The 26883-nt window shown below is 49.3% G+C and overlaps 2 protein-coding genes across 2 annotated transcripts; both read right to left on the bottom strand.

Annotated features, from left to right (window-relative positions):
• Positions 1–343: 343 nt before the first annotated feature.
• LOC122385067 (farnesoate epoxidase-like) lies at positions 344–15102 on the bottom strand. Its single transcript, XM_043373056.1, has 10 exons — positions 14949–15102; positions 13146–13246; positions 12663–12770; positions 12112–12246; positions 8619–8841; positions 7126–7415; positions 6539–6716; positions 6181–6284; positions 2436–2594; positions 344–2074 (listed from the first exon to the last, which is right to left on the bottom strand). Exons 2-10 carry the CDS (start codon positions 13234–13236, stop codon positions 1776–1778), a joined length of 1587 nt encoding a protein of 528 aa, XP_043228991.1. The 5' UTR covers positions 13237–13246; positions 14949–15102; the 3' UTR covers positions 344–1775.
• A 7263-nt stretch (positions 15103–22365) lies between these two features.
• LOC122385055 (myotubularin-related protein 2-like) lies at positions 22366–26745 on the bottom strand. Its single transcript, XM_043373036.1, has 4 exons — positions 26625–26745; positions 24839–26250; positions 24294–24422; positions 22366–23782 (listed from the first exon to the last, which is right to left on the bottom strand). The coding sequence occupies exons 2-4, from the start codon at positions 26183–26185 to the stop codon at positions 23342–23344; spliced, it is 1917 nt and encodes a 638-aa protein (XP_043228971.1). The 5' UTR covers positions 26186–26250; positions 26625–26745; the 3' UTR covers positions 22366–23341.
• Between the last annotated feature and the right edge of the window lie 138 nt (positions 26746–26883).

Here is a 26883-nt window from a genome sequence, read left to right as displayed (position 1 = left end):
TTTGCTGGGGAGCCCCTGTTCTGCTGGGACGCCCCACTTCCGCCGGGGCCGCTAGGGGCGCCCCACCTCTGCTGAGGGCGCCCCGGCCCCACTGCTGCTGGACGAACCCAACTTTTGCTCCAGGTGCCCCTTTTGTATTGGGGTGCCTCTCTTCTGTAGGCATCCCTCTCCTGGTAGGGCGCCCCTTTCTGGTGTGGCGCCCCTTTCTGCTGGGGCGGTCCTATGCTGGGGACACTCCTCTTCTGCTAGGGGCGCCCCACTACTGCTGGACGAGCCCAACTTTTGCTTGAGGTGCCCCATTGATATTGGAGTGCCTCTCTTCTTCTGGAAGCATCCCTCTCCTGCTGGGGCGCCCCCTTTCTGTTGGGGAGCCCTTCTTGTGCTGAGGGCGCTCCTTTTCTGTTGGAGACAGCTCTCTTCTGGTGGGGCGCCCCTTTCTGCTGGGGTGCTCTTCTAGCGCTGGGGTGCCCTTCTTCTGGTGAGGCGCCCGTTTCTGCTGGGGTCGCCCGTATTCTACTGAGGGCGCTCTTCTACTGGGCGAACCGCAAGTTATGCTTGAGGTGCCTCATTCCTACTGGGGGCGCCTCTCCTCCGCTGGGGCGCCAGTCTTATGCTTGACGATCCCAACCTACGTTGGAGCCTGGAGGTGCCCCACTTCTGCCTCGGGCGCTCCACTTTTGCTGAGAAAGTCCCGTTTTTGCCGGGGTGCCCCTTTCATCCATTTTTTTGGGGGAACGATACGACTGGACGCTTCCCAAGCCCACAAGCAGCACGACGCCGGTCACGAGACGGAATGTAGCCGGGAAATCACATTCGCCATTTGATCAAGAGCTTATCGGTGTCGGGCGGCGTGTGGGGCGCCGCTTAGCCTATGGGGGTGCACTTTAACGTGATGGGGGTGCACTTTCAGGGGATGGGGGTGCACCTGCACCCCCATACATATAGAAAGTTACACCGCTGGAACAGACTACCGTCTGTGTCACACGGCCACCGAGTCAGAGCCGACAGCGCCTTTGTGCGCGACGACTGCTCGTCCCGCAGACAGGCCAGTCGTCACAAACAGGCTTTGTTCCGTGATCGTCACGCGGTATCGGTGGTGGTGCCGCCTGGCGGGCGAGTATGACACTACACGGCAGGGGTTCAGCAATTATAGGGGCGGCGCTGCTGAATGGCTGCTGGAGTCAAGGACCCGCTTGGACTATGTCTTTGCAGACTCAGCTAGTCTGAATAATAACCTTGTGCGCGGCACTGGTGATTGCAGTCTACTCGAGCGCATGGTTGATAAATGTTTGGTCTTGAACTCGTAACAAAGAGCTCATCAAAGGGAATCAGTGCGATACAAGGTTCAAGTAAAAACGGATAGCAATGCGACCAGCGCATGTGAAATAACTAAGCGAACGGCCCTTGGCCGACACTGCACTGCACTTTGGCGTCCCTTCCCAAGACGGCTCAGGTCCCTAGGGTGGGCAGACAACCTCACACACAGATCCTGCACAAATTCAACACTTGTGCGTCCGTACGATCAAATACGGGTCAAGCTTCAAATATCGAAGGCTTGTAGCACTAGCACCCTCTACGAGACCTAATGTCTATAATTGTAGAGAGCGACACAGAACACAAGATCCCACAAGTTGTCCTTATCTCGGAATGATCGTCTTCGTATCGACTGCTTACGAGGCGCATACACGGCGTGTACCAGACTTCAGCCACAACGGGTAACTTGGCATACAACTCCATGACCAGCATTTGTTGCAGCAACTCCAGCCGCCGCCGGCTCAGATCTCTCGCTCCTCCTTGAAGTGCACCTTGGAGCTGAAGCTGCTGCGTTTGATGCAGTAGCTGTTCTGCTCGCTGCGCAGCGCCAGCGCGGCCACGTTCAGCTCGGGAGCTGCCGGCCGGCGCGGTCGGAACCGCAGTCGGAAGGGACGCGGTTTGTACGTGACGCCTGCCTGTGGACTGAGGTCGGCCGGCGGCGCGTCCGGGGGCAGCTCCAGGTGGAACGCCTGCAGAAGGCCGCCCACGAACAGGAACACCTCCATCCGGGCCAGCGACTCGCCCAGGCAGGAGCGGCGACCTGCGCGCACAGACGGGGATCGTGAAACAACTCGCCCAGGCAGGAGCGGCGACCTGCGCACACAGACCGAGATCGTGAAAGGAGGTCTCAAATAGACCTTTTGGTGTTATGATTTTAGTGCATTTGAGGCAAGAACAGAAATGCTTCGAGCTAATGACTTGGCTGTCCTGGCTCATAAGAGTAACTATTGGCAACCGAGTACCGGTGTGCCCTGTTTTAAGCGTAATGAGCCGACTGGCTCAACGCCTCGCGTGAGCCCCACGGCTCAGCCGTCGCGACTCGCTAACCGCCCGACCCAGCAATGATTCGTGACTCGTGAGCCACCGACTCGTCCGAGCCTCCACGAGCCCCGACGACTCACCGGTGCCGAACATGAGCAGTCGCGGCTCGTGCACCAGCTGGCCGTTCTGGTCGATGAAGCGGTCAGGTCGGAACCGCTCCGGCTCGCTCCAGTAGCTCGGGTCGTGGTGCACGTGGTAAATGTCCGGTAGGATCAGACTGTTGCGCGGAATCACGTAATCTGCGGGCAGGTATGATTGTCATTTGGTGCTCGGAGAACCTGTGCTGCTGCTTTGTGTTGGAACGTTACGCTAGACACGTAGCCTTTATTGAGAAATTTTAGCCTAGGAATGATGTCTGTTTGGTTGGTGCCCCTGTGTTACCAGTTTACTTCTTCAGTCGATAGATGGCAGTGGTGTCGAACGCCTGAAGTTATGCTGTACCGCATGGCCCTGTAATGGAGACTCGTGATGAGCAACTGAGGCTGGGATATCCGATGCAGCAATGTATAATATCTACAAAATGTGGGCATGCAATAGGGTTTTCATGAGTTCCTCATGAACTTCGAAACTGTCTTTTATATTGTATTACCTATTCTTCAAGCATGGAAGGCCTATGGGTTAGTCATTGTGTATTTCAAGCGTTCAAGTTCGGTGCGTGTTACCATCATTGACGAGAAAGAGAAACAAACTAGCCTTGCAGATGACTGACTTCGATTGATGGATATCTGATGTATGATTCAATTATTTAAAAAGATGTTTTTATGCGACCAACTATGCAGAGGCAAATGCAGTTCAGCGGCTCAGCCTGTCTAGTTAGTTCGCACCGGGGAACGGAACGATTCGGTCAAAAATACCTGGTGTGAGACCACTACCGGAGCTTGTCATCTCAACTGTGGCGCGGACGGGCTATCCAGGACTGACGATGGCACGTGCTGAGCTGGAGATCGCGACAGTCGCTCCCCTCCCACGTCACGTGGCCTCGACAGGAAACGGGCCCTTTCCGGTCAACGGTTCTCAGAGATGGTCCTTATTTACGAGCGTTTCATTACGGTGATACGACATTGTGTCGCTTTTTCGATGAATGGGAACGTCGTTTCAGATGTCAGGCTTATTTTCGGTGGTGGGTTCGGAATGATGGCGCCTATGTTTAGAGCTCAGAAGTCTGCTGAATGGTAAAACTTCATCGGGACTTCGACCGAACGACCTGAGGTGACTGTGACTATTTGAATCAGTGTTTACTGTCAATGCTTATATCAGGGGCGGCGGATTCGGGGGGGGCAGGGGGGGCAGCTGCCCCCCTGGCAAACTCTTGGGGGGCAAAAGTATCTTTTTGCCCCCCCATAATTTGTGACTAAACTTAGACAAGAAACCATATACCTGATTATTCTGTTCGATCATCTGAAGATGTAACCAGATTAACTATACTTAATCATACGTTGCCTTTCTTAAATGACAAGCGTTCGCGTTCATTTGAAGTTTTCCTCTCTTCAACCTAGTTTTGGAGACATCATAAGCGTCAACGTGACGCAGCGGCAACCCAGGCCTTCAGTGACCGCTTACAGGGGCGACGGATACGGGGCGGCAGAGGAGGCATCGATCCCTAAGAAACTTTTGGAGGAGGGGCAAACGTAGTATTCTTGCCCCTCCATAATTTGTGCCCTAAACATGAGGAAATTTTCCATAACCTGATATTGCAGCTATGCGCTCCTACAGTTTGTCCAACGGTGCCTTTTGAATATGTGTAAATGCTAACCATTTCCGCTTTATAGCTTTTTTTTTGTCTTTTCAGATTCGATTTAGAGATATTTTAAGTGCGCAAGAGACGCAACTCATACTTTCAGTGGTCGTTTGCCGCTATTTTTGTACATAAATGCCAAATCGCAAGCGAGCGGAAACGGAAGGGCTAGCCATTCGCTTGCGGGTAGTTGACTGATGAGCGCTCGTAATAAGCCACTCCCCTGATTTTTTTTAGCGCAACAGTTTCCAGTGCATAAAATGGTAACGCCGAGGTCGTACACATTGAACACATTGACCAATGCACGGTATAACACCCAAAGGCCAGTCATCAGAGATCTGCTTTGGGCATTCGGAGGCTTGTGTGGGGCCAGTGTAAAAACTGGATGTATACAGTTCAGTATCCGCTTTATTTCAGTTTTCACTATTAAATAAGTAAAAATTAATGTTGGAAACTTTTGAGGGTTAGGGCACTGATCATTAGTGGGCCCCCTCTGGCTAAAGGCTGGCTATATGTAGAATACAGAGCATCGAACACGAAAGGAAAATCTAAGGCATTTTGGAAAAATGAGTATGCCCCGCAGCGTCCGATAACTAACACCTTCCAGTGGGTCAAGCCAACGGGGTCCAAGTCTATAATGGCACATAACGATAGCACTAACCTTGTCTCACTTTTCGTTGAATTCTGTTCCGAATGGTTTCGGCCACAGACTGGCTGCACTGAGGCCGTTTGGTATGTGTAACTGTAATTAAAGCCACCTGGGACGCCCTGACACCAGGTTGAAGCTGGGTTGGAAATGCTTTGTCTTTGTAGATATCACTGGCCGCTGATTCTCGAGTGCCTGAACCGGTAGATGTGGCAAAATTTGGTGTGATTTTTTGGACCTTACCGCAGTCAGCGCTGCGCACCCTAAAGCGCTAATAAAGAAACGTCCCACCCAGAGCTTCTGGATTCTCGCTCCAGTCCACCGCTCCTTCACCCTAGCCTGCCGCCGCGCTCCCTCACCTCATACCTCCGTTCCCAGCTTGACGAGCGTTTGGGCCTTAGTTAGGCCTTGCTGTAGGCTTACTGTATAAACCCATCGAGCCAGCCCGTCTCGGTGAGCTTAGTTGGCGAACTACTGCCTTGGGGTGGGTTTCTGGCGGATCGCTGTCCCAATAGGTTTAGATGCGACCGACTGTCTCTGAATGTTTGAGCGGTCTCCTCCCGCTGTGAGCGGGATTGATATCTGTCTCAGAAATACTTTTTAAAGGAAGGGTAAACGGAAATCGAACGTAAAATGAACAGAGGAATAACGAGTTACCTCATTGAAGAAAAGCGCTCGCCTACTTCAAAAGGTTTGGCACCGTTCTTCAACATCTGATATGCGATCGGGTTATGGCACTATTTTTCCCATTGGAGCTTTTTTCTGATATAGCAATACGAAAATCGTTACATCGTCCACTGGCGGATCCAGGGAGCGGGCATTTAAAGCAAATATGTACTCTACTCCCCCTTCCCCTGCATCGCCCGAAATAGACAAAATGTATGTACCTACCTTATGTTTCCTAATAATAAAACTTTTATCAGGAATGTTTTTGCTTTATACTGTTCAGCAATCAGCAGTATAAAGGAATCGAAATCCGAGTAGTTTTTGGATTTTAAGACACTTTTTTGGGGGGTATGTCCCCTACAGCGTCGAAAACGTCTTTCTGGATCCGCCTATGACATCATCTCGACTGGGATCTTGCCCCCCCCCCCCCCCACGCCAAAATCGAATCCGCCGCCACTGGCTTATATAAGTTGATTTAAACGCTCCCCAGTTTGATATTATAGTTACCCACATATGTGTATTTGATTCTTTTTATTTCGAGAGCCTTCTTTCTACAACGATCCCATAAGTGCCAACAAAATGAACAGTTAGAAGTGACTGAAAGCTCCTTTGTTTCTAGCTTTACTTCCCGGAGTAGTTAGTCCTGCTTACTTGCGCTAGTCACTCAGCAAAACACAATCTTCCGTTCCTGCCCTTGTCACTAAGTACACGTCGACTGTTACCGGGCGATCACGGATCAAAGTTACCGCCGCGGGTGGGCAGTGGGCACCCGACTCACCGTTGAAGACGACCGGCTGGAAGGAGGTGAAGTGAGGCACAGATACGTTCGTCACTGTGCCGAACCGGTGCACCTCGTTGATGGTGGCCTGCAGGTACGGCAGGCTGAAACAGTGTCATGACATGTCAGACGCGACATGTCTTATAAGCACTGTCGTCTGTCAGTAATACCTACCTACATAAGACATCGCATGCACTTTGGACAATTATCGTGGAATGGAAATAAATGAATGATCATGTTTCTAGTCATTATGTAGTGGTCTTGAGTCGTTGGTGAAGAACACTGAACAGATGTGACATTTACATTGTGAATCTCTGTCATTAAATGTGATTGAACCGCCGGGCACCATCGGCCCCACCTCTGTCTATCGGACCAGCGCAGTGAGTTGGCACCCAGCAGCTCGTCCAGCTCGGCGTGCAGCCGCGCCTGCACCTCCGGGTGGCGGGCCAGCAGCAGCACCGCCCAGCACAGCGTCGAGTTGATGGTCTCGATCCCCGCCTGGAAGAGGTCCATCAGCAGGATCTCCAGGTGCTGCTCTGAAAGGAGATACGGAACCGTTGTCAGATGGAGGAATGGCGTTTCCGTTTATCATTCGGTCGCAATTCTTATTGTTGCTCACTTTTCAACCCTAACGTTTTAGTCGTGCTGTACAATCCCGTTACTTATACCCGAATCGTGGTATCAAAATGTGAAGATCATTATTTATTTTATTTTTTATTTTTTTATTTACCAAGATCGTCGACGGGATTCCCATTGAAAGACGAAGTCAATTCATAAAATCAAACACGCATACAGCACAAACCTACTCGAAAAAAAACACACAGTAAAGCACAGTAAAACCGTACAAGAGTGGCGATGATAATTAAGAGTGGAACAAAAGTAAAATAAGAATGGATATTTACTGTGAGTAAAAAATGTACTACAGATGGCGAGCATACGACTCACTCGTAAAGTCCTTCTCCTTAGCGCCCTCCTTCTCCATTTCAATCAGGAACGCGTCCACATAGTCCCTGGGTTTCCCGGCGTTCAGCGTTCGCCGGTGCTCCTCGACAATCTCCCCGAACAGACTGCAGGTGGTGTCGCGCAGGGCGCAGAGGGCCCTGAAGCCGGTGGCGCTCGGCGCCAGGTGCCGGGCCCACGGCAGCAGAGAGAGGATGTTACCCGGACCGGCCAAGCGCATCACTCGGTCCGTGTCGTTCACCAGCTGGGCAAACACGGGATCGTCCAGCTCGTACCTGAAGAGGGGCGATTGGGGGGAGGGGTCAGACCCGTCAGAGGGTGACGAACAAATACGGGTTTGTGGTATTGTCATTATTTTTTCATTATAACTGTTAAATTATATGGCATGCTAAGCAGCTTAGTGCAGTAGAGAGAAACTTGTACTTCCTATAAATATAAGACATTGAAAACGTTCGAGAACATTAGTGTTCAATGTCTACTGCTCATGTAAGCTATAATAGCTATAGCTATTGAGGCATGTCTAGCTATTTTTTATAGCTATTGAGGCATGTCTATATCACAAATCGGAGAACAAAAGTCGTTCAGGACCCAGGGTGTGCATGCTGTGGCCCATATTGTTCCAATAGGTGTCATTGCCCCTCCGGATCCGAGTCTTTTATATCACAAATGCCTGGCATTGATTAAAGTATGTCACGCAGTTCGCAGACGCTATTACGACGTTCAGAGTAATGCATTAAGGATTACTCAATGACCGGCCCATACATTGAAGGGTGCCTACGTCAAACGTGTCCCGGGTTTCCGCCGGCTATTTTGGTACTCCGTCCACTGACAATGACAGCCGGTTCCGTGAGATTTAAATTTGATGAGCCGATATAGTTGACGTACAACGTAGCCTGAATCGTAATTCTGGTGACGGAGTCCGTTTTATTTTTGCCATAATGCGCAGCGTAAGGTCGTAGGTGGCATAACCATGGAGCTGTAGCCTAATTCCCCAGACAATTATTGCATCCCATTACCATCGCATACGACCAAATTAAAACCCAGTCGAACCCAATACCCACTAAACTCAGCATACGCTCAGTTCTTTCCGTCATGACAACCATATTACGTCCACAATCCACTCCCTACCCCACGGTCATATGTACGGCTCTCGCGAGATTAAGCGGTAGGTTTTTCACTTTTACATTTCCGGTTATTATATCTCAGAAACTAATCGATCTACGATGAAACCATTTTACACGATCATGGCCGGCTTGTGAACCAACAAGTCGATCGCATCTTCAAAACACTTAAAAGCTTAAGACGACGAAGATATAGCCTGAAGTACACTAAATTTTCTAGGTGCAAAACCTACCGTTAAAACCCGCGAGACCTGTACCACCTACCCCACAGATCACCTACTCACTGACCGGGCTCCATCCTGTTACCTCCAACATCCCATCCCACCCACCCAAATGCCTATATTCCCTCCTCCGTACCGTTTTCCGGCGACCAGCTGCAGGAGTGCGTTGCAGCCGCTCATGCAGAAGGTGGTGTTGACCTCCAGGTCGCCCCCGGAGGCGGTCAGCCGGCGCACCAGTGCGTCCACCTCCAGTTGAACGAGCAGCTCGGAGCGTGGCCGGCCGACACCCAGGTCGTGCAGCTGCTGCAGCGCGAACCGACGGTGCAGTGACCAGCCGCCGCCCTGGCCGAATATGATGCCTGCGGGAGGGAGCAGGGCCGGGGTGTGGTGACGGGGTTACAGCTCAAAGTAAGGCAGACGCTGGCACTGGGGAAAATGTTTAATTAAGGAGACTCACACACACGGTCCGACTCTGTTCCAAAACTAATGCACGGTAGTGCCACGCATTCTACGCATTTTATCGTGTAACTGACGTGTGCGATTTATTACTGGCCTGCGAACCACACGATACTGTTCCGCAATGCACACAGGATACTGTGCCGCAATGCACACAGATACTGTTCCGCAATGCACATATGATACCGTATAATCGCAATGCACGATTGATACTGTACAGTCGTGTACAGGTTGATGGTCCCCTTCTCTTTATCCATCGGGTTCCTATGGCTCAGCATTGGCAGCAGCCGCCTGGTACCGGTAGGCTGTGCCGCAAGACCCGAGAGTGAAGCGGCACAGTCTACCCACGCTGTTTGACATCGGCTCGGGTCGCCGGGTGGAGCGCTTTGTAGACCAGCTGTCGCGTCAGACCAGCGCGGGGGGAGGGGCTCGTCTCGGTGGTTGGCGTGGGCTGGCGAGTGGTGTGGGGCGTGTTGGTGGACCATGGGGGCTGGGCGGGTGTGTGTGGTCACTTGCTGCATTGCACATTTTGCGTCGCTTAACAATTCAGTGGCGGCGGAAGGTATTTTGGGATGGGGGGGCACACCTGATCCTTCCCGGAACCTAGGGTACCCCCAAATCTAGTTTTCTCACCGGTTTTAGGCCACTTATTTTTCACCTCTTGGCCTTTACAACAAAAATAAAAAATAAAACATTTGCAAATAAGTGAGATAATTAGTCTCATCTGAGTCAAGAAACTACCTTTTTGGTAACCTGGAATAAACGTTTAAAGCTTCCACACATGAGCTGTCAAGTCAGGTACGGGGACCCGCAGTTGCTACTGTACAGCGACCCTGAGTAAATTGTCCCAGCACCCTCACAGGGAACAACGATAAGCTGTCAGAGGGCACGCACAGAAAACCTCAGCTGCTCTTGTGCAGGGACCGGCAGTCGATATCAATGTTATCGGTTGTTACTGGACAGGACAGACGGCTAGAGTTGGGGTTCGTGTACAATAGCAACTGCGGGTCCCCGTACAGAGGGGGATTTTTTTACTTAAATAGGTATTGTCTTCCATTCAGCTTTTCTTTGAGGCCCTCGGCCGCTAATATGGGGAGGACAAGCTGCCCCGACGGTTCCTGGCCCTTTGAAACTTTGCGGGGGCAGAGACCCCCACGGCCCCAGAGTTGTGGGGGCAGGCTGCCCCCATGCTGCCCCCCGGCTCACGCGCCTATGCCGGCTGGCGTCTGGCAGAGTCGCGGGGAAAGGCCTGTGGCACGCTCAGACGCACTTTCGTGACGTCCGTGCCGCCTGCCGGGCCACTCGCGTTCCGTCCTACTCTTCCAGACTTCGGTTACCGGTAGCTCGTAGATAGCTCTGCTTGATTTCTGAGCATTATGTGTGGAGGGCGTTTGGTGGAAATAGTCCGTCACGGACTAGCTCGCCGGATAGCCCGTCGTGAAAACGGCTATTATCAATCCAAGTTACTCGCTATATCAACTTAATAAAAAGGTACTCAGCCAAACTGGCATATGTTCCTGACGTAGGTAGTATGGAAGTATTGTGGTACTTCGTCGATAACAATTTTGGGGGGGCAAAAAGATATGTTTGCCCCCCCACCCTGGAAGATAGGGGGCGCCGTGCCCCCGCTGCCCCCCCGCTTCCGCCGCCACTGTAACAATTGCATTCCTGTTTTTGCTAAGCACAATGCACGGAAGACCCAGCGAATATAATTTACTTGTGCATTGTGCAAAACGTGATTTGGCACGGTATCGAGGCAACCATAGGTCTTGTGCCACATATATGCATGATATTTAGGCAATACGCTTATGAAAATAGTAGATTGATCGGATTGGTCCTGGATGTCAATTCGTATGCTAAATGTCGACATGTATTAAATGAACGAATGAATGAATCAATCAATCAATCGACAATCGACATGTAGATATAAAACCGTATAAATGGCTCGCAACCACTAAAATCAAACCAGATCCTACCTCGGAAAAGTAGCCGGAGCCCCGATGAGGCTCGAACCGGGACTCCACGTTGAAAGTTTTGCCAATGATCCATCATCATTCCACCAAGCTAGAGCGACCGACACCCGAAACCACAAAAAACATTTATTGACTTTGCTGCCGACCTCCCGGCCCCGCCGCCCGCCCGGCCAGACTTTGCCCCGGCCGTGGCCACGATCCGGTGTAGCTCAGCGTAGGAGTGCTAGACTGTCAAACTGACCGGTAGTGAGAGGCCCGGTTCGAGACGCTTCGCGTGCTGGATGTTTATTTCTGTGTCCGAGGCTATGCGATTAGTCCACTTTTCAGAAAGATTATTTGGTGACAGGTCTGTTTTCTTTCTTTGCTGCAAATCATGAGGAGACCGTATGGACCCTTACCTGTCCTTCGGCACCCCACTTGGGAGATGGGTGTTTGAACCCCCCTGGGTTTTGTGAATATCTCTAAAGCGAATTTTTGGAGGGTGGATTACGATCGGTTCTACGCGACAAGTGACCACTCACACCCAGCCCCAGGTCCGCTCACTCCCTCCCCACATCACCCCCGCCCCACACCACACTCCAGCCCGCCTCATCCACCGAGCCGAGCCAAATAGACAGGCCTGACCTTTACCCCCTCCCCCCAGCCGGTGTAACGCAGCGTCCGGTCAAATCGCTCTACCAGGCGACCCGAGCCGGTGTCATACAGTGTGGGTAGGCTGTGCCGCTTCACTCTCGGGTCATGCGGCACAGCCTACCGGTACCAGGCGGCTGCTGCCAATGCTGAGCCATAGGAACCCGGTGGATAAAGAGTAGGGGACCATCAACCTGTACACGACTGTACCACAATGCACACAGGATACTGTACCGCTATACACATGATACTGTTCCGCAATACACACAATCTTGTTACGGAATAGATGAGGCATATTTTTGCTCAGCAATACAAAGTGAGGCAATGTTTATGCGCTTGCGAAGTAATGAACGACAAATCAGCTACTGTCCGGCAACAAACCAACGATTAGATATGATTCTGTCCCACACTGCGTGCCGCGTGGAACATACAAGTTACAACGCGTTTCGGCCGTTCACAAGCAAATCCCTATCGTGCAATGAACAACAGTGAATAAATAGTCAAACATGCTGCAATGCCTATATTGCTGAGAGCCCCAGCCAACCGCAGACCGTTCCACTTGGCACTTACCGTTTCCCATGAAGAAGGACCGGTTTTGTATGACAAACGTCTGCTCACGACCGGAAAACTCTGTCTTGCTGAATGCTTCGTGTATCAGATCGTAGTCCCGCAGAATGATCACGGGCTGTCCAAACAGGTAGAAGCCTGGAGCATCAAAAACGATATCAGTTATCATTGATGTACCGCCGATACGTGTTTCCTAGACTCCAGTATGCCATATAATGCATTTGACCCTGGTGTATTTAATTTATTAAATCCGTGAATTAAGATATTGTTTTATGTTTTGCTGATACCTATACCAGTCAGGCTGTGATTCGCTCATTCAATCATTCAATGTATTCGTTTGTTTGTTCAAGTTCTATCCATCCCCTCATTCATTTAGTTGGTTTGTTCGTTTGCTCCTCCGTTTCTTCATTCATCCATCCATCCATTCATTCATTCGCTCGCTCATTCATTCATTCATCCATTCATTCATTTATTCATTCATTTATTTATTCATTCATTCATTCATTCATTCATTCATTCATTCATTCATTCATTCATTCATGACACGTCCTTACCAATGATTTTTCCGTATATCTTGCCGAGGCTCTCGAACACCAGATGCGGGAGAGTCGACCCAAGCTTGATCGCCACCGAGCTTCCAAGGAGCGGGACTACCGGAGGACCTGCAGCACGCACAAAACGTGATAGTCTGCTGCTGAGTCCAGCTGGAAAGCACCCACGTGAGTGATCGGAACGTTCACGGTGACTCATGTCAACATGAAGAAAATAATATGATTGATACAAAGCGCATTGCGCTGCCCTCTACCTGATGGAACTGACCTTTTTACACTTCTTTTTAGTGTTGTCTTTTTAAATAATCATGGTGATTGAGGGTAAATGAGCTCTTTAATTATTATATCGATTGTTTGATCGATTGACTTCACTCCTGAAGGGTTCATACCTATGCCTGTTAGTGTAATGTGACTAAATATGCAAGATAACTAATGAATGATCCAAACAAAGCTGATTGCGATCGTCCACGTTTCTCTTTTACTTACCTGGTGGAAAGTTCGCCGGCTTCCGGAAGATTTCCCGAACAATCATCGCCAGCATAACAACCACGAGGCAGGCCGCTAACCACTCCAACATGGTGGAAGGTCTGAAAAATGGATCAAAGTTTACTGGCGATTGGAATTGGTTAAAGTTGGATTATTTATGCTGCCTGTAATTCTGATATCTCTGTAATTGGTGTTTCGCATTATGTTTGCGAAATTGACTAACTGTATATGGGGTAACATTTTATTTTAATACACTCCCAGTCCCATATTTAAGCTCATTTTCGAAAGTATCTACATGACAATCTGGAAAATAATTTATCATTGGTGTTATTGTTCTCCAATACTAATGCGTTTACAATCGAACTTCCATTAAAAATAGATAATCCACACTTATAGAGTACCTATTGAAAGGATTATCTTAAATAGATAATGCTTTCAATACTCTTCCTGACTGATCTGTGTGGGCGCTGAAATACAACTCAGCACTCCACTAGCCATCAGGTATTTCGGTAACGGTTTTGTGTTATACCTAATGCGCTTCATCAAAATAATAGACTATCTCGCGGAGGTCTATCAGATATCTAAAGTGTCTATCGTGTATTCTCTCACATCTGATTCGAGATCAAAGGCATTCTCTTTCAGTCGACAGCAGTATAACGTTTCAATGTTTTCGCGCCATGTCATTGCAACAAACTGTCTGCATGGAGATAAAAATAGAGTGATTACTTCATTGTACAGCACTGTACAGAAGGCATGAGCTTCCGTCGACGGAGTAATGATATCATGAACGTAAACTGCAATCCGAAGAAGACACGCGGCTCGGTTTGCTGTTACTTCTGCACAAATGCCATTGCTGTGTCGTACCGTATGTGACACTATTTGCTCATGGAACGCAGAAAGGTCACTGCTATTTTTGGCTCAAGTGATTGCACGTACATAGAACCATGTGAAAACCGTCGTGACTTCACTCAAGTTTCATCATACGACCGTGCATTCCAAAGAAATGAAACTACTCGTAATGTTAACACCTATGTAGACCTAACGTATGTCTAAACGGTGTTTGTAGACAGATTCACCTATCGACTTTAACTATGTTTGCGCGAAATAATTGGAATTGGAGAACGACGGAGTGCAAGGACAGTTTTTTCATTAAAATCAATCGAAAAGCCTTGGTCACTTGTCGAAACTTATGGGTACTTTATAAATCGTTTTCTACGACCCTGCCGTCTTCCAGAATATTTCTTTAGTTACCCGTTTCTCTTTAGGGGAGAGTGCCCAATCTGCGCCCGGTCTCCTCATTGCGCCCTCATCATTTTCTGTGAACCCAATAGGTCGATTGGTGTTTAGAAAACAATTTATCAATAACAATCATCAAAACAATATTTTTCTACCTACCGCTACCAGCGTAAGGTTGTAAACATTATTTTCTATTAACACACTTAAATAATTTAAATATATGAAAATATTTGTTGTATAAAAGAATTGGTGCAGATTTGGTCAAAGCAGGTGCATTCGCCAGATAGCCCATCCTGAAAACGGCTGATGTATGTAGACGGTACCCCAGGCAGTTTCAGGACCTTGGCACAAGGAAGTGCGTTGATTAAACGTAACATCGATTACACTCAAGGAACGCAGAGAATTAGTCAAACTAGTAGGTGCCTTTGTCATGCTTTAAAATGTAATTATATTCTATTTCTAAAATAAAATTCTACGACAAGGAACTTAACTAAAAGAACTTTAAACAGTTTTCCTTCTATATCGTTGGTTTTATCGGGTCAATAAAAAATAAAACTGGTCACTTACCTTTGAAAGATCCGTCTGCGTTTCCAGTTTCCGCTTCACCGGAGCCAGATGTGACCCATCCGCCGTCGGTCCCGTCGCCGCGACCCCACTAATCACTCGCCTCCGCGTCTCAGCGCCAGGGCTCCCTAACCTGTCCTGTCCCCCTCACCGCGTGCTCCCGTGCGCCCAACTGGGCTCGCAGCGGTCGCGGTCGCCTCGCTCGCACACAGCGCAGCGCCAGCTCGTCAGCCTGTCGCCCTGCCCTCCCCCGCAGCGCCGCCGCTGCCGCCGCCACGCCGCCGCGCCGTTGAAAAAGCTGTTTACCACCGTCAGTGCGCACGGCCGGGGTCGATTTGTCGCGCGTTTGACGGCCGTGGAGCCTGCGGCGGGCAGCCACGTGCCGGCGTGGTGTTGTTGTGACCCCTCCGACGGTGGGAGGGCGAGGGCTCAGTTGCAGAGGGGAGGAAGCTCGCATACGAGCACATGCATTGCGTAGGAAGGTGTGGGAGAATGCTATAGGTATGCATTATATGAATATTTCCAGGCACGCAGGTTAGTTTTCTGCTGTGACAACAGCTGAGAAAATGTTGAAAATCACAATTTAATCATTTCGTAACACACCTTTTCGGATATCGAAACTAAAAAAAAAAAAAAAACATGTTAAGGCATCTAAACTTTCTTATCATAAATATCTTGATACAATAAAACCAAAATATCGATAATGTTTGGAGAATAAACATAGGAATGCATTGAACGAACTGCTGTTAACTGCATGAAGTGGGAACATCAATCAGCATTTGGTATAAAGCTCGTTGTCCAAGCCCATCACGAAAACCATCCGTAGGTTTTGACCGCTCGCCAGGGCTACCTCTGCAGCCAGATAATTGTCGCAGCTTGCTTCACGTCTCATGTGTGCTTTGTTTTATCAATCGTATGTGGATCGAACATTGCATCCCATTCAGAAAAAGTGTTAGGCATATCGTCCTCAGATTTGTCGTCACAAGTTGGATATTGTTGGCCGTTTGCACCCAAATCTTAACCGTTCATATAATGATCGATAACAAGACGCGGTGCTATTTTAGTTCTCCAGCTGTTTCCAAATACTATCTTACGGGATCGGTCACATTATTGAGATGCACACTAAGTGGTCAGACACCGATGTTCTTTGCGCAAAAGCTCGTTATGCTCCGTCCTGCACAGGATAGCCCCTGCACAGTCACTTATCAGCTCCACCCACGAGTCGGTTCGGTCTCCGAGAGACTCGTTAGTTGATCGTAGCGTGGGCCGATCCTGTCCAATGGTGCTGGTTGAGCTGACAAGGTGCGTAACTTTGGTCATCCTATAACGAGGACTGGACTCTGCCGGGCGTATAGGTGTTGCTGAAATCTGATCAAATAGCGGGTGCTCGTTAGCTAAAAGTCACCCATATTAGTGCAGTCATAAATAGAAGCAGACCTATGACATTACCCTAATGCACCTCGGTTTAGCCAGTCGTCCTAGCATTATTGAGACGTAAAGGGAAATAATTAAACGCGACAAAGCTGTGCATTATTCCAGGTACCTATCAGTCAACCGATAACATTTTCCCATGTAGTACTTGAAGCCTGAAGGTCGGAACATGAAGACAAGTCTGGACCGTTTCTTCCTGTTTGTTTAGACCGGTTTAGACGGCCTTCCGGTTAGATAAATCAATCATGTTTTATACCTATATTCTGCACATAAATGCGATTATTTTAACCATATCGCTACAACGTGTATGCAATGCATAACAGAGTGCCTTGTGTCGGCTTTCATGTAAATGTATAATATATTTAGCCATATCATAACTGCTTTTTTATCGTGTTTAACCCTATTAGTGGCAGGGGGGGGGTTGTTTTTATCCACCCCTCAGGTTTTTCGGGAATATCTCCGAAACCGCTGAAGCTACGATGCTGAAATTTTCTGACTTTTCCTTAAACTAAATTGGGCACATTCCCTGAAAATTTCAAGTTCATAACTTTACCAGGGGCGGCTCCAGAGTACTGGGAATTGGGGGTCCTATTCGTGAAGCGAGTCATTTGGGCGAAGATCACGATGCTGCACCAGTTTTACGAACAGTGAATGAAAGGTATCATGTGATAACATATACAAAGTTATTGTGCATCCTCTTTTGACACGTTTTTGCTATAATAGGCGGATCCAGGCGTCCAAAAAGGGGGGTTATTTTTTACCTCCCAACATAGGTGCCCTGACACCGCCTATGCATGACCAATACAATTTTAGTCGTTCTCTCATAAGAAAATTGTAACATAACAAGACCATTGCCACCCTTTTTAGAAACAGTACCAACAAAAACCTTATTTACTATACTTTTTGTGTACCCCCAATCTCAATGATCTGTATCCGCCTATGATTTTTTAAAATGCATATTTTTAGGATCCATGTGAATTCCTGGTTCATGCTCTATCGATCGGCAAAAGTTGCGTTAAGATTGGTTCAGAAACCTAACCGTGATAAACAGTCTAAAATGTATCTGCAATTTGCCCGTTTTTACCCCCCTCTACCCCCCTATTGACATTTTTAATTTTTTTTTAGAAATGTAGATCTCGTTGAGCCAAATCGAATGCCTTTTGAATTTTGAAAATCGGCCGGTTAGATCTCGAGATATCAAGGGGGGGTCGTAAACAGCCCCCCCCCCGCCCTGCCACTAATATGGGGTAGCCAGGAGCCTGCCACTAATAGGGTTAAAACAGAATTCTTTTTTTTATAAATTTAGTCCGAGCCTTTGATTGGAAGGACTCAAGGACAGAGCCCCCGCTAAGCGGAGCCTGTTGCGTTGACCCTGCCCTCTACCCTCCGATCGCGTAATTCCGGTTCTACGAGTATGACAGATTTAGAGTCCAAAGTTAAACGTGCGCACAAAGCTGCGCACGGCCGGTCCCCTCACTGACTTTGCCTGGCTACGGCCTGCCACAAACTACAACCATACCTGTCAGGAGGCCCATAAATGTTAAGCGCCCGTCGCGCTTCGAACCCGTACTGTTGTAACCGGGAACGCGTGCTCTCACCACGTGGAGTCCAACGCTCTACCGACTGAGCTACGGGACCGGAACCTATATTCTTGTACCCTGCTTGGTAAATCTGCAGCCCCAGATACAAATTCCAATAAGTCACTGCACCTCTTGCTAGAAACATCGTGGAATCGATATCATCGTAAATGACACTTATTACCAACGGTTCTAACAACAACCATTTGCCGCCACCATTTCGTGATCTTTAATTCTTTAAAGCATATATGTACCAAATGACTATCCATTGTGTTTCTAAAATCCACTCTTTAAAAGCAGACAACCGGGGGCTTCGACCTAAGCCGGCTCCCTGTGACACCGGCATTTCCAAGTAGGGAAACCATCGCCATGCACCGGTTGGCGGTGGTTCTCTTTTTCCATTTCGTCTATGACTTTAAATGAAAAATAGCGCCTAAATCTCGTCCAACCCAATGCGATTGGGAAATTCGCAGCATGGGTGGGCAAATGGATATGGCAAATGCAGGTTCGCATCTTCCCTCCGATGAACACGTTACTCTGTGGATTGCACAATCCATTCCAGCTACTTGAACACATCATCGGGGCCAGTTGAGTCGGCATTGAATGGCCCCGCCTCGTGTAGCGTGTCATCGCGGGGTGAAATCGAGCGGGGAGCGCTGCCGACGCACAGGGAGCTGATAGTGACGGACAGTGCACGTCCCGGCACACTGTCAACAAACAGCTTATCTGGGAACGGAGGGCCGTTAACTCCAGCGTGGTCTCGGACGATAGACGTACTCACATATTCAGTGCTTGAATGAAGACGGTGAAGTTGGGCGCCCACATCAACCATTCCACGACCGTGCATATGCCGATCAGTACGGACACAAAAAACTTGGTCGGCAGCTACATAAATTAGCTAAATACTATATCATAATTGTGCAGAAAAATACCACCGGTAGCACATTATAAGCATATACGTATCGCTTAGCTTGTCAATCAACCACTCCATTTATTCGATCACAGTCCGATGTTTGCATGGAATGACTACTGTCACCTCCACTGCACAGTGCATGTGCATCCGTGGCACGATGACAAGGCAGGGCCGGGCCGCGGAGCGACAAACACCCAGCGGGCGGTGGACGCGCATCGGCGGGCCATCGGCGCCCCCCCCCCCGCAGCGGCAGACGTTTTTGTTGCATCACCAGTCGCCTTTATCAAAGGCTGGAGTCACGTCAGCTTTTGTGTGGGAGCGGCTGCACGCCCACTGTTGTACTGGATTATAAGCCCTCAGTGCTGTGTTTTGTAAAGGACTTTCAACTGGAAGTATGGTAGAGGCTGCGTTGCTTACAGACGTTGTCCTAGCCCGGTGGTTAACAATAAGCTAAAATAATTGGAGATGTAAGATAGACAAGCATGATTATCGAAACAGTGTCCGTGTGGGTACACTACACAAGTTTGATATAAATCTATTAACTCGTACTGGTATGGTGTCTCAATAAATAGGTATGCCGTATGGCGCGTACCTACCTACGTAAAATGGTTGATAAAATGTTCTCTGTAGACTTCAGTCCCATGCCCGTTTATCATACCATCGAGACGTAGGTATCGATTCGTAGATGTCATTCGTAGAGGCATCGAGACGTAGATGTCATTTCGTGCTAAAAAGTAATGGTTGTCATGTGTAACAAAAAAGTCCGATTCAGGCTCATGGTGACATTCCCTGACTTATGGAAATCAGCTCCTCTCCGCTGCGTGACTAACGGCATGAGCCGGTTTGCCTGTGAGGTAGGCTGTACCGCATGACGCGGCAGCTGTGCGGCGCAGTGTAACGCCTGAAAGGTAGACTGACCCGCACTGCCTCGACAGGCGCCACGGAGCTCACGGCGACGGCCATGGCCACTGGCCAGCCAGAGCCAGCCTGGAGGAGCGATCTTTTGCTCCTGCAGACTGTGTTTGTTGGTTGACTGTGCTTTTTATAATATGTCTATTAGAAAATGAGGAACAAATGACATGTAACTTGACGAATACACAATAAATACGGATGTATAATGTTAAAGGACGCGAATAAGTGTTAAAGCACGTTTAAAGATTGCATGATCTTCGTCAGTTATTGCGCTTGGGATGGAAAAACGATAAAGTTCAATGAAAAGGCGGTCGTGCGTGATATTTCTCACTAATGCTACGATTGTGAGAGGGGGTAGTGGTACGTTTACGTTCCATTCTTGAATTGCTGCGTAGCGCGGGCTCTACGGCCTGTACCGCTGACAAAGCAGCTCAGCAGCGCACTAGCTGTCACTAGCCCGACGACCTGATTTAGCCGTGAAACTTTGAAGAAAACACACCCGACGTCGTCTCGCAACGGACTGTCGACTGACAACTACGGAGGACGTTATTGGCCCAGAGAGAGACGGTTCTACGCAGTGATCTCTTCTCGCGATTCGACCAATGGCCTTCCGTAGACGAATTTTCGAGAGCACACGTGACGTTCGTACATAACTTTGGAATATACGAGCACAATCGAAGATGCTGCTGTTATATTGCCTATTGTGCGATACTGTTACACAAGCACTTAATTAGGTATTTCACCTGATTTTTTACAAGGTCTATTGGTATGATAGAGCCCAGATGAATTGTCATTAAATTTTACAACCGTTCTTAAATTAACAGGGCTACCGGACAGCGGCACGGTTGGATTAAAATAGTGAAAACAGCTGCAAGGACCTCCTCAACTGGGGATTCTATAGAGCTTGAAACGGTTAGAATCATACTTGCAATGTAATCTGTAATTGACAGGCGTGGTTAAATGGACCGCGTGTGCTTGATTTAGTTCGAGATAGCTCGCCGCATCTGCAGTTAAAGAGCCACAAGCTGGGCCACTCCCAGCTCAAAATCAAGCACCGGCCACTCCCCAGTGTATTCGTATGCCTTGCTCACAGCGCGTTTTCGTGATGCACGACCCCTCCCGTGCCTACCTCGCCGCCGGGGCGCCTGGTGACGGACCATTCCACCGCTGAACCGGCGGGAAACCCGTGAAACCGAGGGCCGTTCTCCGTCGACTCCCTCGCCCTTTACGATAACAAGCGGCCGGCGTCTAGCGCGCGTGAGAGCCCGGCGGACGCCGCACTAACAAAGTGACGGCTGGGACGTGAGAGCCCGCCGGTGGGTGCCGCCCTACCGGCCGGTAGGATGCTCGGGTACAAACGCCGCCGGGCAGTGGATATCACTGACCATAGAGAGTATAAAGTTGGAAGGCTGGGGCGGGCAGCCGTTGCAATGAAGAACGTTGGCTGAGGGTAGGGCGGAGCTGACTAGATTATGTAAGATTAGCCTACTGCACAGGGTGGAGCAGTGGGTAATGAGTGACGTGACCTGGAGTGCCATCACCCGACACGGGCGAGAACGAATCTCACACGAAGCTCAGACAAACCCAGCCAACAGCGAATTACATCTCGTCCGTCTGAACCAAAGCGGTACCCCATCGTCGTGAGCCTGTGATAAATTTTTAACCGTCCACAAAATTGATAAAGCACAAAAGCAACAATGATTATGTTTTTGTTTATCGGAGGGGGCGAATTAATGTTATAGACGGACGTCAGCCACATTTTATGCCTTCAAGAGTAGCTTGACTGACATCAAGAGTAGAATTATTTATCATCTCCATGTAAATTTCAGAATATTTGCAAATAGTGAGCAGGTAGCAAGGGACAAATTAGACACACAATTACAGTGCTTGAAATGAACGCATGAACGGCCATCGGCAAATTCATTGCTCTAATGCATGCGATTCGTGAACGGAGATACTTGCGATCATATTCACAACCGCGATCTAGGATATTGCCACAGGAACGCTGCTAGGGTGCGGTCGGTGCAAAAGCTGAACGGAGTTCGGTGGATCCTAGTTTTAATTTCAATAATTTTTGTTAGTGTCTCATTATGTATTCTGAAAACGCAGCCCTAGCGGGCTAATAGACGCTAGTTTGGCAACAGGCAGCCGACAAAATGCCACCATACCAGGCTAGGCAGTGCATAGGAACAATGCGGCGCATATATTCCGTGCAACAGTCGATACCGGCACGACAGTGAACGAAGCATGGAGCCTCGTAAGAGTCCTTAGCAACAAGCGCTGAATAGCCAAACCTCAGGATGGTATTTCCAGCTCATCATGATTATGAACCCGCACCATAATTAACTAGGCATCTGAAACGTGATAACGAGGAGCGGTACCGGACTCGTGCGTCAATGAGCAAATGCAATTGAGATCCGTTTCTTTTAGATTTCCCGCCTATAATCTGATTTACGCGCCAACGTGTGACATCTTTAGCGACTTCGGGATCGGGACAAACCCGAGGATGACGGCGACGGTGAGGTCCCGGGAAAGTGACGCATCACTCGATATATAAAACGGTTAGAAAACCCTTCGCAACAAGCAATGAGAGAAAAGTAATTTATGGTATCCAAAATCACGCAAGGACAAAAGAACACATATACCAAAAATACGTGGCATACGGTAACGGTTTGCGATTTTACAAGGCAGCGCTGGAAATTATTTAGTTCCGCACACGCTTAACGTTCTCTTCTTCAAGCAGCGCACCACCGAAGAGGAAGTTTGACTAAAGCCAAAATGACCGCAAACCAACAACTTAGAGCGCAAAAGGAAAGATTAAATACAATGCTGCAGTAAATGGCTATATCATTTATCACCATTTGTGCTTTTATGTACCACCCATCTTCGACCCACTGCACGCACATATACAATAATCTATGTATCTATGCAATAGCAAGCACTGTCTTTGGAAGTATACACACAGCTGTTGACCCACATCCAAAATATGGTACCGTGCATCAAACGTTCATTCTGAAGCCACTATCCTTTCACACAAACGCTCACGTCCATAGGCAACAGTTACACTGGCGTAGCATGCAGCCTACGATATAATGTCTTATCGCATTACGAGTGGAACTGATCGCACTGCACGGTATAATCGGGCTACACGGAGTTGCCGCCAAAAAACGGACCAAGTCCGTCGTAAGCTTCCCTTCCCATTCACAGTCTGGTAACTGAATGGTAAGAATGTTTGCACGACACACGTTTGGTCCCTACTCCTCGCCATTAGTTCGGGAAAACGACGAAAGCTCGGAGGAAGGTCTCAGCTAGTGAGACTTCTAAGCGGCGGTGACTGGGTTGAACACTAGGTAGCATCCTTCAACCATGACAATCATGACATTCCACTCGAGTTGGTCTGAGAAACTGCAAATGTCGCCGACATGCTTACCTCATCAACGTTGTTGCCACTCGCCAGTTGCCACCACTGTCACACCACTGTGTCCACAGCATTTGCGCACACCAGTGCGAAATCTTCAGCCACCGGTGGATGTTTTACCATGCCATCGGCCCCGTGGCGCCGCCTAGGCGGGCACGGGCGACGCCACTCGCTGGTTGCGCGTGCTGCGCGTCTCCAGTTCCTTCTGCAGCTCTCGCACTCGCGCGGCCAGCTGCTTCTTCAGCAGGAGGAGCTCGTGCTGGCGCACATGCACGGGCTCCTGTGGCATCATGCGCGGGTTCCACTGACAGTAGTAGTTGAGCCACGGCCGCAGCTGGCGCAGAGAGGGACTGAAGAACAGCGCGCCCGTGTACAACTCCGGCACGTACAGCGGGTTCGTGTAGTCCTCCACGTTGGCGTTGATGTACGACCAGAGCGAGACGGTGCGGCGCTTCAGCTCATCCTTGACGCGCTCGCGCTCGCTGTTGCAGAGGAAGGTGCCGAACAGGTTGGAGTAGAGGTGCTTCATGATCTGCAGCAGCAGCTCCTCGGTGAACTCGAATGCGTTGGCAAAGTGCTGCATCACCTGGGGCGGGGAGACAACGGGAAACGTCAGCAGTCAGCTCGACAAAATAATTCATGTTGAGGATTATCAATAGACAGACCTGTCTATTGATAATCCTCAACATGAATTATTATATCATGAAGCACCATAATATGTCACACCTGTGTGACATATTATAGTGCATGTATGGCCTAAACTTTTGAACTCATTTTAAAAGGGGAAAAAAATTTCTTGCGTTTTTCCCCTTTTAAAATGAGTTCAAAAGTTTAGGCCATACATGCACTATAATAAAATAATTCAGTTAGTTCACGAAATCATTTCTTTATTTGGAACGTGTCCCAAGCAGCGCAATGTCCAATCAAGAGTACTAAAATGATGTTTTCATGTGGTAATCATGACGCTCTGTAACCGAATGATAGTTCATAAGTATCGATAAAATGTCGGGGATAACATACCCATGTTTCAAGCACCCAGCCCACCACAAACCCCACCAAAAAGTAAAAACCAATCATTCCTGCCCCGCTCCACCGACCTGCCAGACACAGTCGACGAACTGGGCGAAGACGGGCGACCGATCGGCGTCCGAGTGTCGGTCATCGCCGTGACCGACCCGCTGCTGGAACTTGTGGCCGAAACTCAGCCACTCCTTCTCAATCAGCACCTGAGACAGTGCGAGGCGGGGCGGAGGAGGGGTTATATGGTGCGTGTTCAGGTGGTTATCATTCAATGAATACACATCATTGAGATTAAATTGTTTATCATAGACAGAACTTCGTCCAACGATCTTATCCGATAAAATCACTGCATGACAAACTGGTAAAAAGTTAAGCCGTCGGAGCCAACGCAGAATACATGCCGGTACGATTTACTTCACATGTGGCTACAAGGGCACATATCCGATTCGTTTACAGGTAATAGAGGTCACATAACTAAAATGTCAAAATATGAATCACCAAACCTAAATAAGCATTAAAAACATTTGTGCATTCAACAGTCCAAGAATGCAGCGCACAAACGAACACAACACACCGTTAATAGTCAGATCGGTCAGATCATCCAACCGGCAGATCATCTCACCTGGAATCCACGAATGGTCCGGTAGTAGGGGTCGAGCAGGAGCATGGCCAGCGCGGTGAGCTGCGCCGTGCGGTCCCAGCCGTCCGAACAGTGCACCACCACCGACGTCTTGTTGTACTCCACCTTGTCGACAATCTTCAGCGCGCCCGTCAGGATGCACTTGATGTGCTCCAGCCAGTTGGTGGCCTCCAGGTTACTGTAGTAGTGCGCCTCGTCAATGTTGGGGAACAGCATCTCCTTCAGCTTGCGCAGCGACTCGCGCATCACGTGGATGTTGTGTATGTCGAGGAAGACCAGCTCGGCGTTCTCGTAGTAGTCATCCATCTCGTAACCACCTCCCTTGGCCTTGTTGGCCACGGCATTGACGCTGGGCCGCGCGTCCATGATGTAGAGTTTGTGACTCTGGGCGTTGGCGTCGATGATGTTCTGCAGGTAGGTCTCGTCCTCGCGGGAGCGTTTCTGCGACACGCCGACCATGGGCTGCGAGCAGCGGGTGATGGTGGCCTGCGACTCGGGGTGGATCCAGGAGAGGATCGGCAGCCGGCCGCGGCTGCGGAACGCCGCCACTGAGCGCAGATCCTCGTCCGTAGCGGTGGTCGGCACCGCCCACACGGCCGGGTAGCTGTCGCACACCTCGTACTGATCGTTGATCTTTGTGATGCGCCACGACTCGGTGGGCAGACCCTGGCGCTTCAGCTCCTGGATCGGCTCGTAGACGTTCCAGCCGTTATCTGCGTACTTCTCTTCGTTCTTGAAGGCAAACAGCTGAGGGCTGAACGTGTTTTCTTTCAGCTTGGCAAACACATTGCGTCGTGAGTGGTTTTCCTGTTTGTGCGCGAAGCGCAGGTTTCTCATGTCCTTGCAGAAGAGCTCGATGCCATACGAGTTCTCGTCACGGCTGGTGTTGGCCCTGCCGACCTTTTCCACGCGGCTGATGACGCCCAGCGGCACGTCCAGCTCCAGGCACTTTTCCTTCTCGTCGGCGCGGAAGAAGATGCGGTAGTCGGTAACGGTGAGGGTGCCGCGCACCGGGCCGCTGTATGGGCACAGGTAGGTCACCCCGCGCTCGGCGATCTGAACCGTTTCGCCGCGCACCAGCGGAGGGTCATCGGCGCGCAGCGTCTGACTCTGTTCACGGGCAGATGCAGCCTTCGCCTTGGCCTTAGCGTCTGCGGCCAGCTGCTCCGAGGAGCTCGAGCTGGCAGAGCAGAGCGACTTGGACGGGGAGTGAGAGCCCTTGCTCGAGTCAAGTCCCTTGGAGGTGGCAGTGCTCGACTGTGACTCAGAGCCAGCGTAGTCCGCTCCAGCCGGTGTGTACATGTGGTGTGACTCCAGGCGGCGATCCATGGTGTCAGCTGGTCACCTCAACTCGTTACAGCCCAAATCCGGCAGATGGTGCTGTGCGAATGAGCCTGCAAACAAATTGAGCACAACATCAGTAACTGATGCCTATTGTATATTTGTATATACATATATAACTTGACATATACCCTTTACTTTGCATACTGGATTTCTCATTTGTCAGTGTCAGTGTTGGTGTCACAGGCAGGGCCCTATGGATCACAGACCAGGCGAAGCAGCAGAACAAGGTTAGGAGTGTTAGGACATCAACATTTGAATTGGAATACAAAATAAAATATCCCAGAGCCCTCCGCCTCACTTTTTCAGAAGATTGAGATGACATAGGTTGAGGTAGGTAATGCGAGACGAGGCATATGGACTTCCTTACGTATGATTTATCGTAGATGCGGCCTCCGTGTGAACTGTGATCTCACCTATTACTCACCTGATCCAATGTGATCAAAGGTTCTCACATATATAAGAATCTTGACATAAATGACCCAGGCCTTTTCTTTAGAATTATCGCTCGGGCGTGCGTAACAGAGGACTCTTGTTTTGAATAACATGCAAACTCGCTTCACGCCTGTTAGACACTGCTTTTTAGTGGCCTCAACTCTCAATTTTGGGCGTCGCCCTTTTGTAGCAGATGCGCAGTTTATGACTTGTTGAGTAGTGATGGGCAAGAACTTTGAAACAAGTACTTG

The sequence above is a fragment of the Amphibalanus amphitrite genome, unplaced genomic scaffold (genome assembly GCF_019059575.1).
Source record: "Amphibalanus amphitrite isolate SeventyFive unplaced genomic scaffold, NRLGWU_Aamphi_draft 000206F_arrow, whole genome shotgun sequence".
Lineage (NCBI taxonomy): Eukaryota > Metazoa > Arthropoda > Thecostraca > Balanomorpha > Balanidae > Amphibalanus > Amphibalanus amphitrite.
Note: the sequence above shows the minus strand (reverse complement) of the source record. Positions and strands in the feature narration are given on the sequence as shown.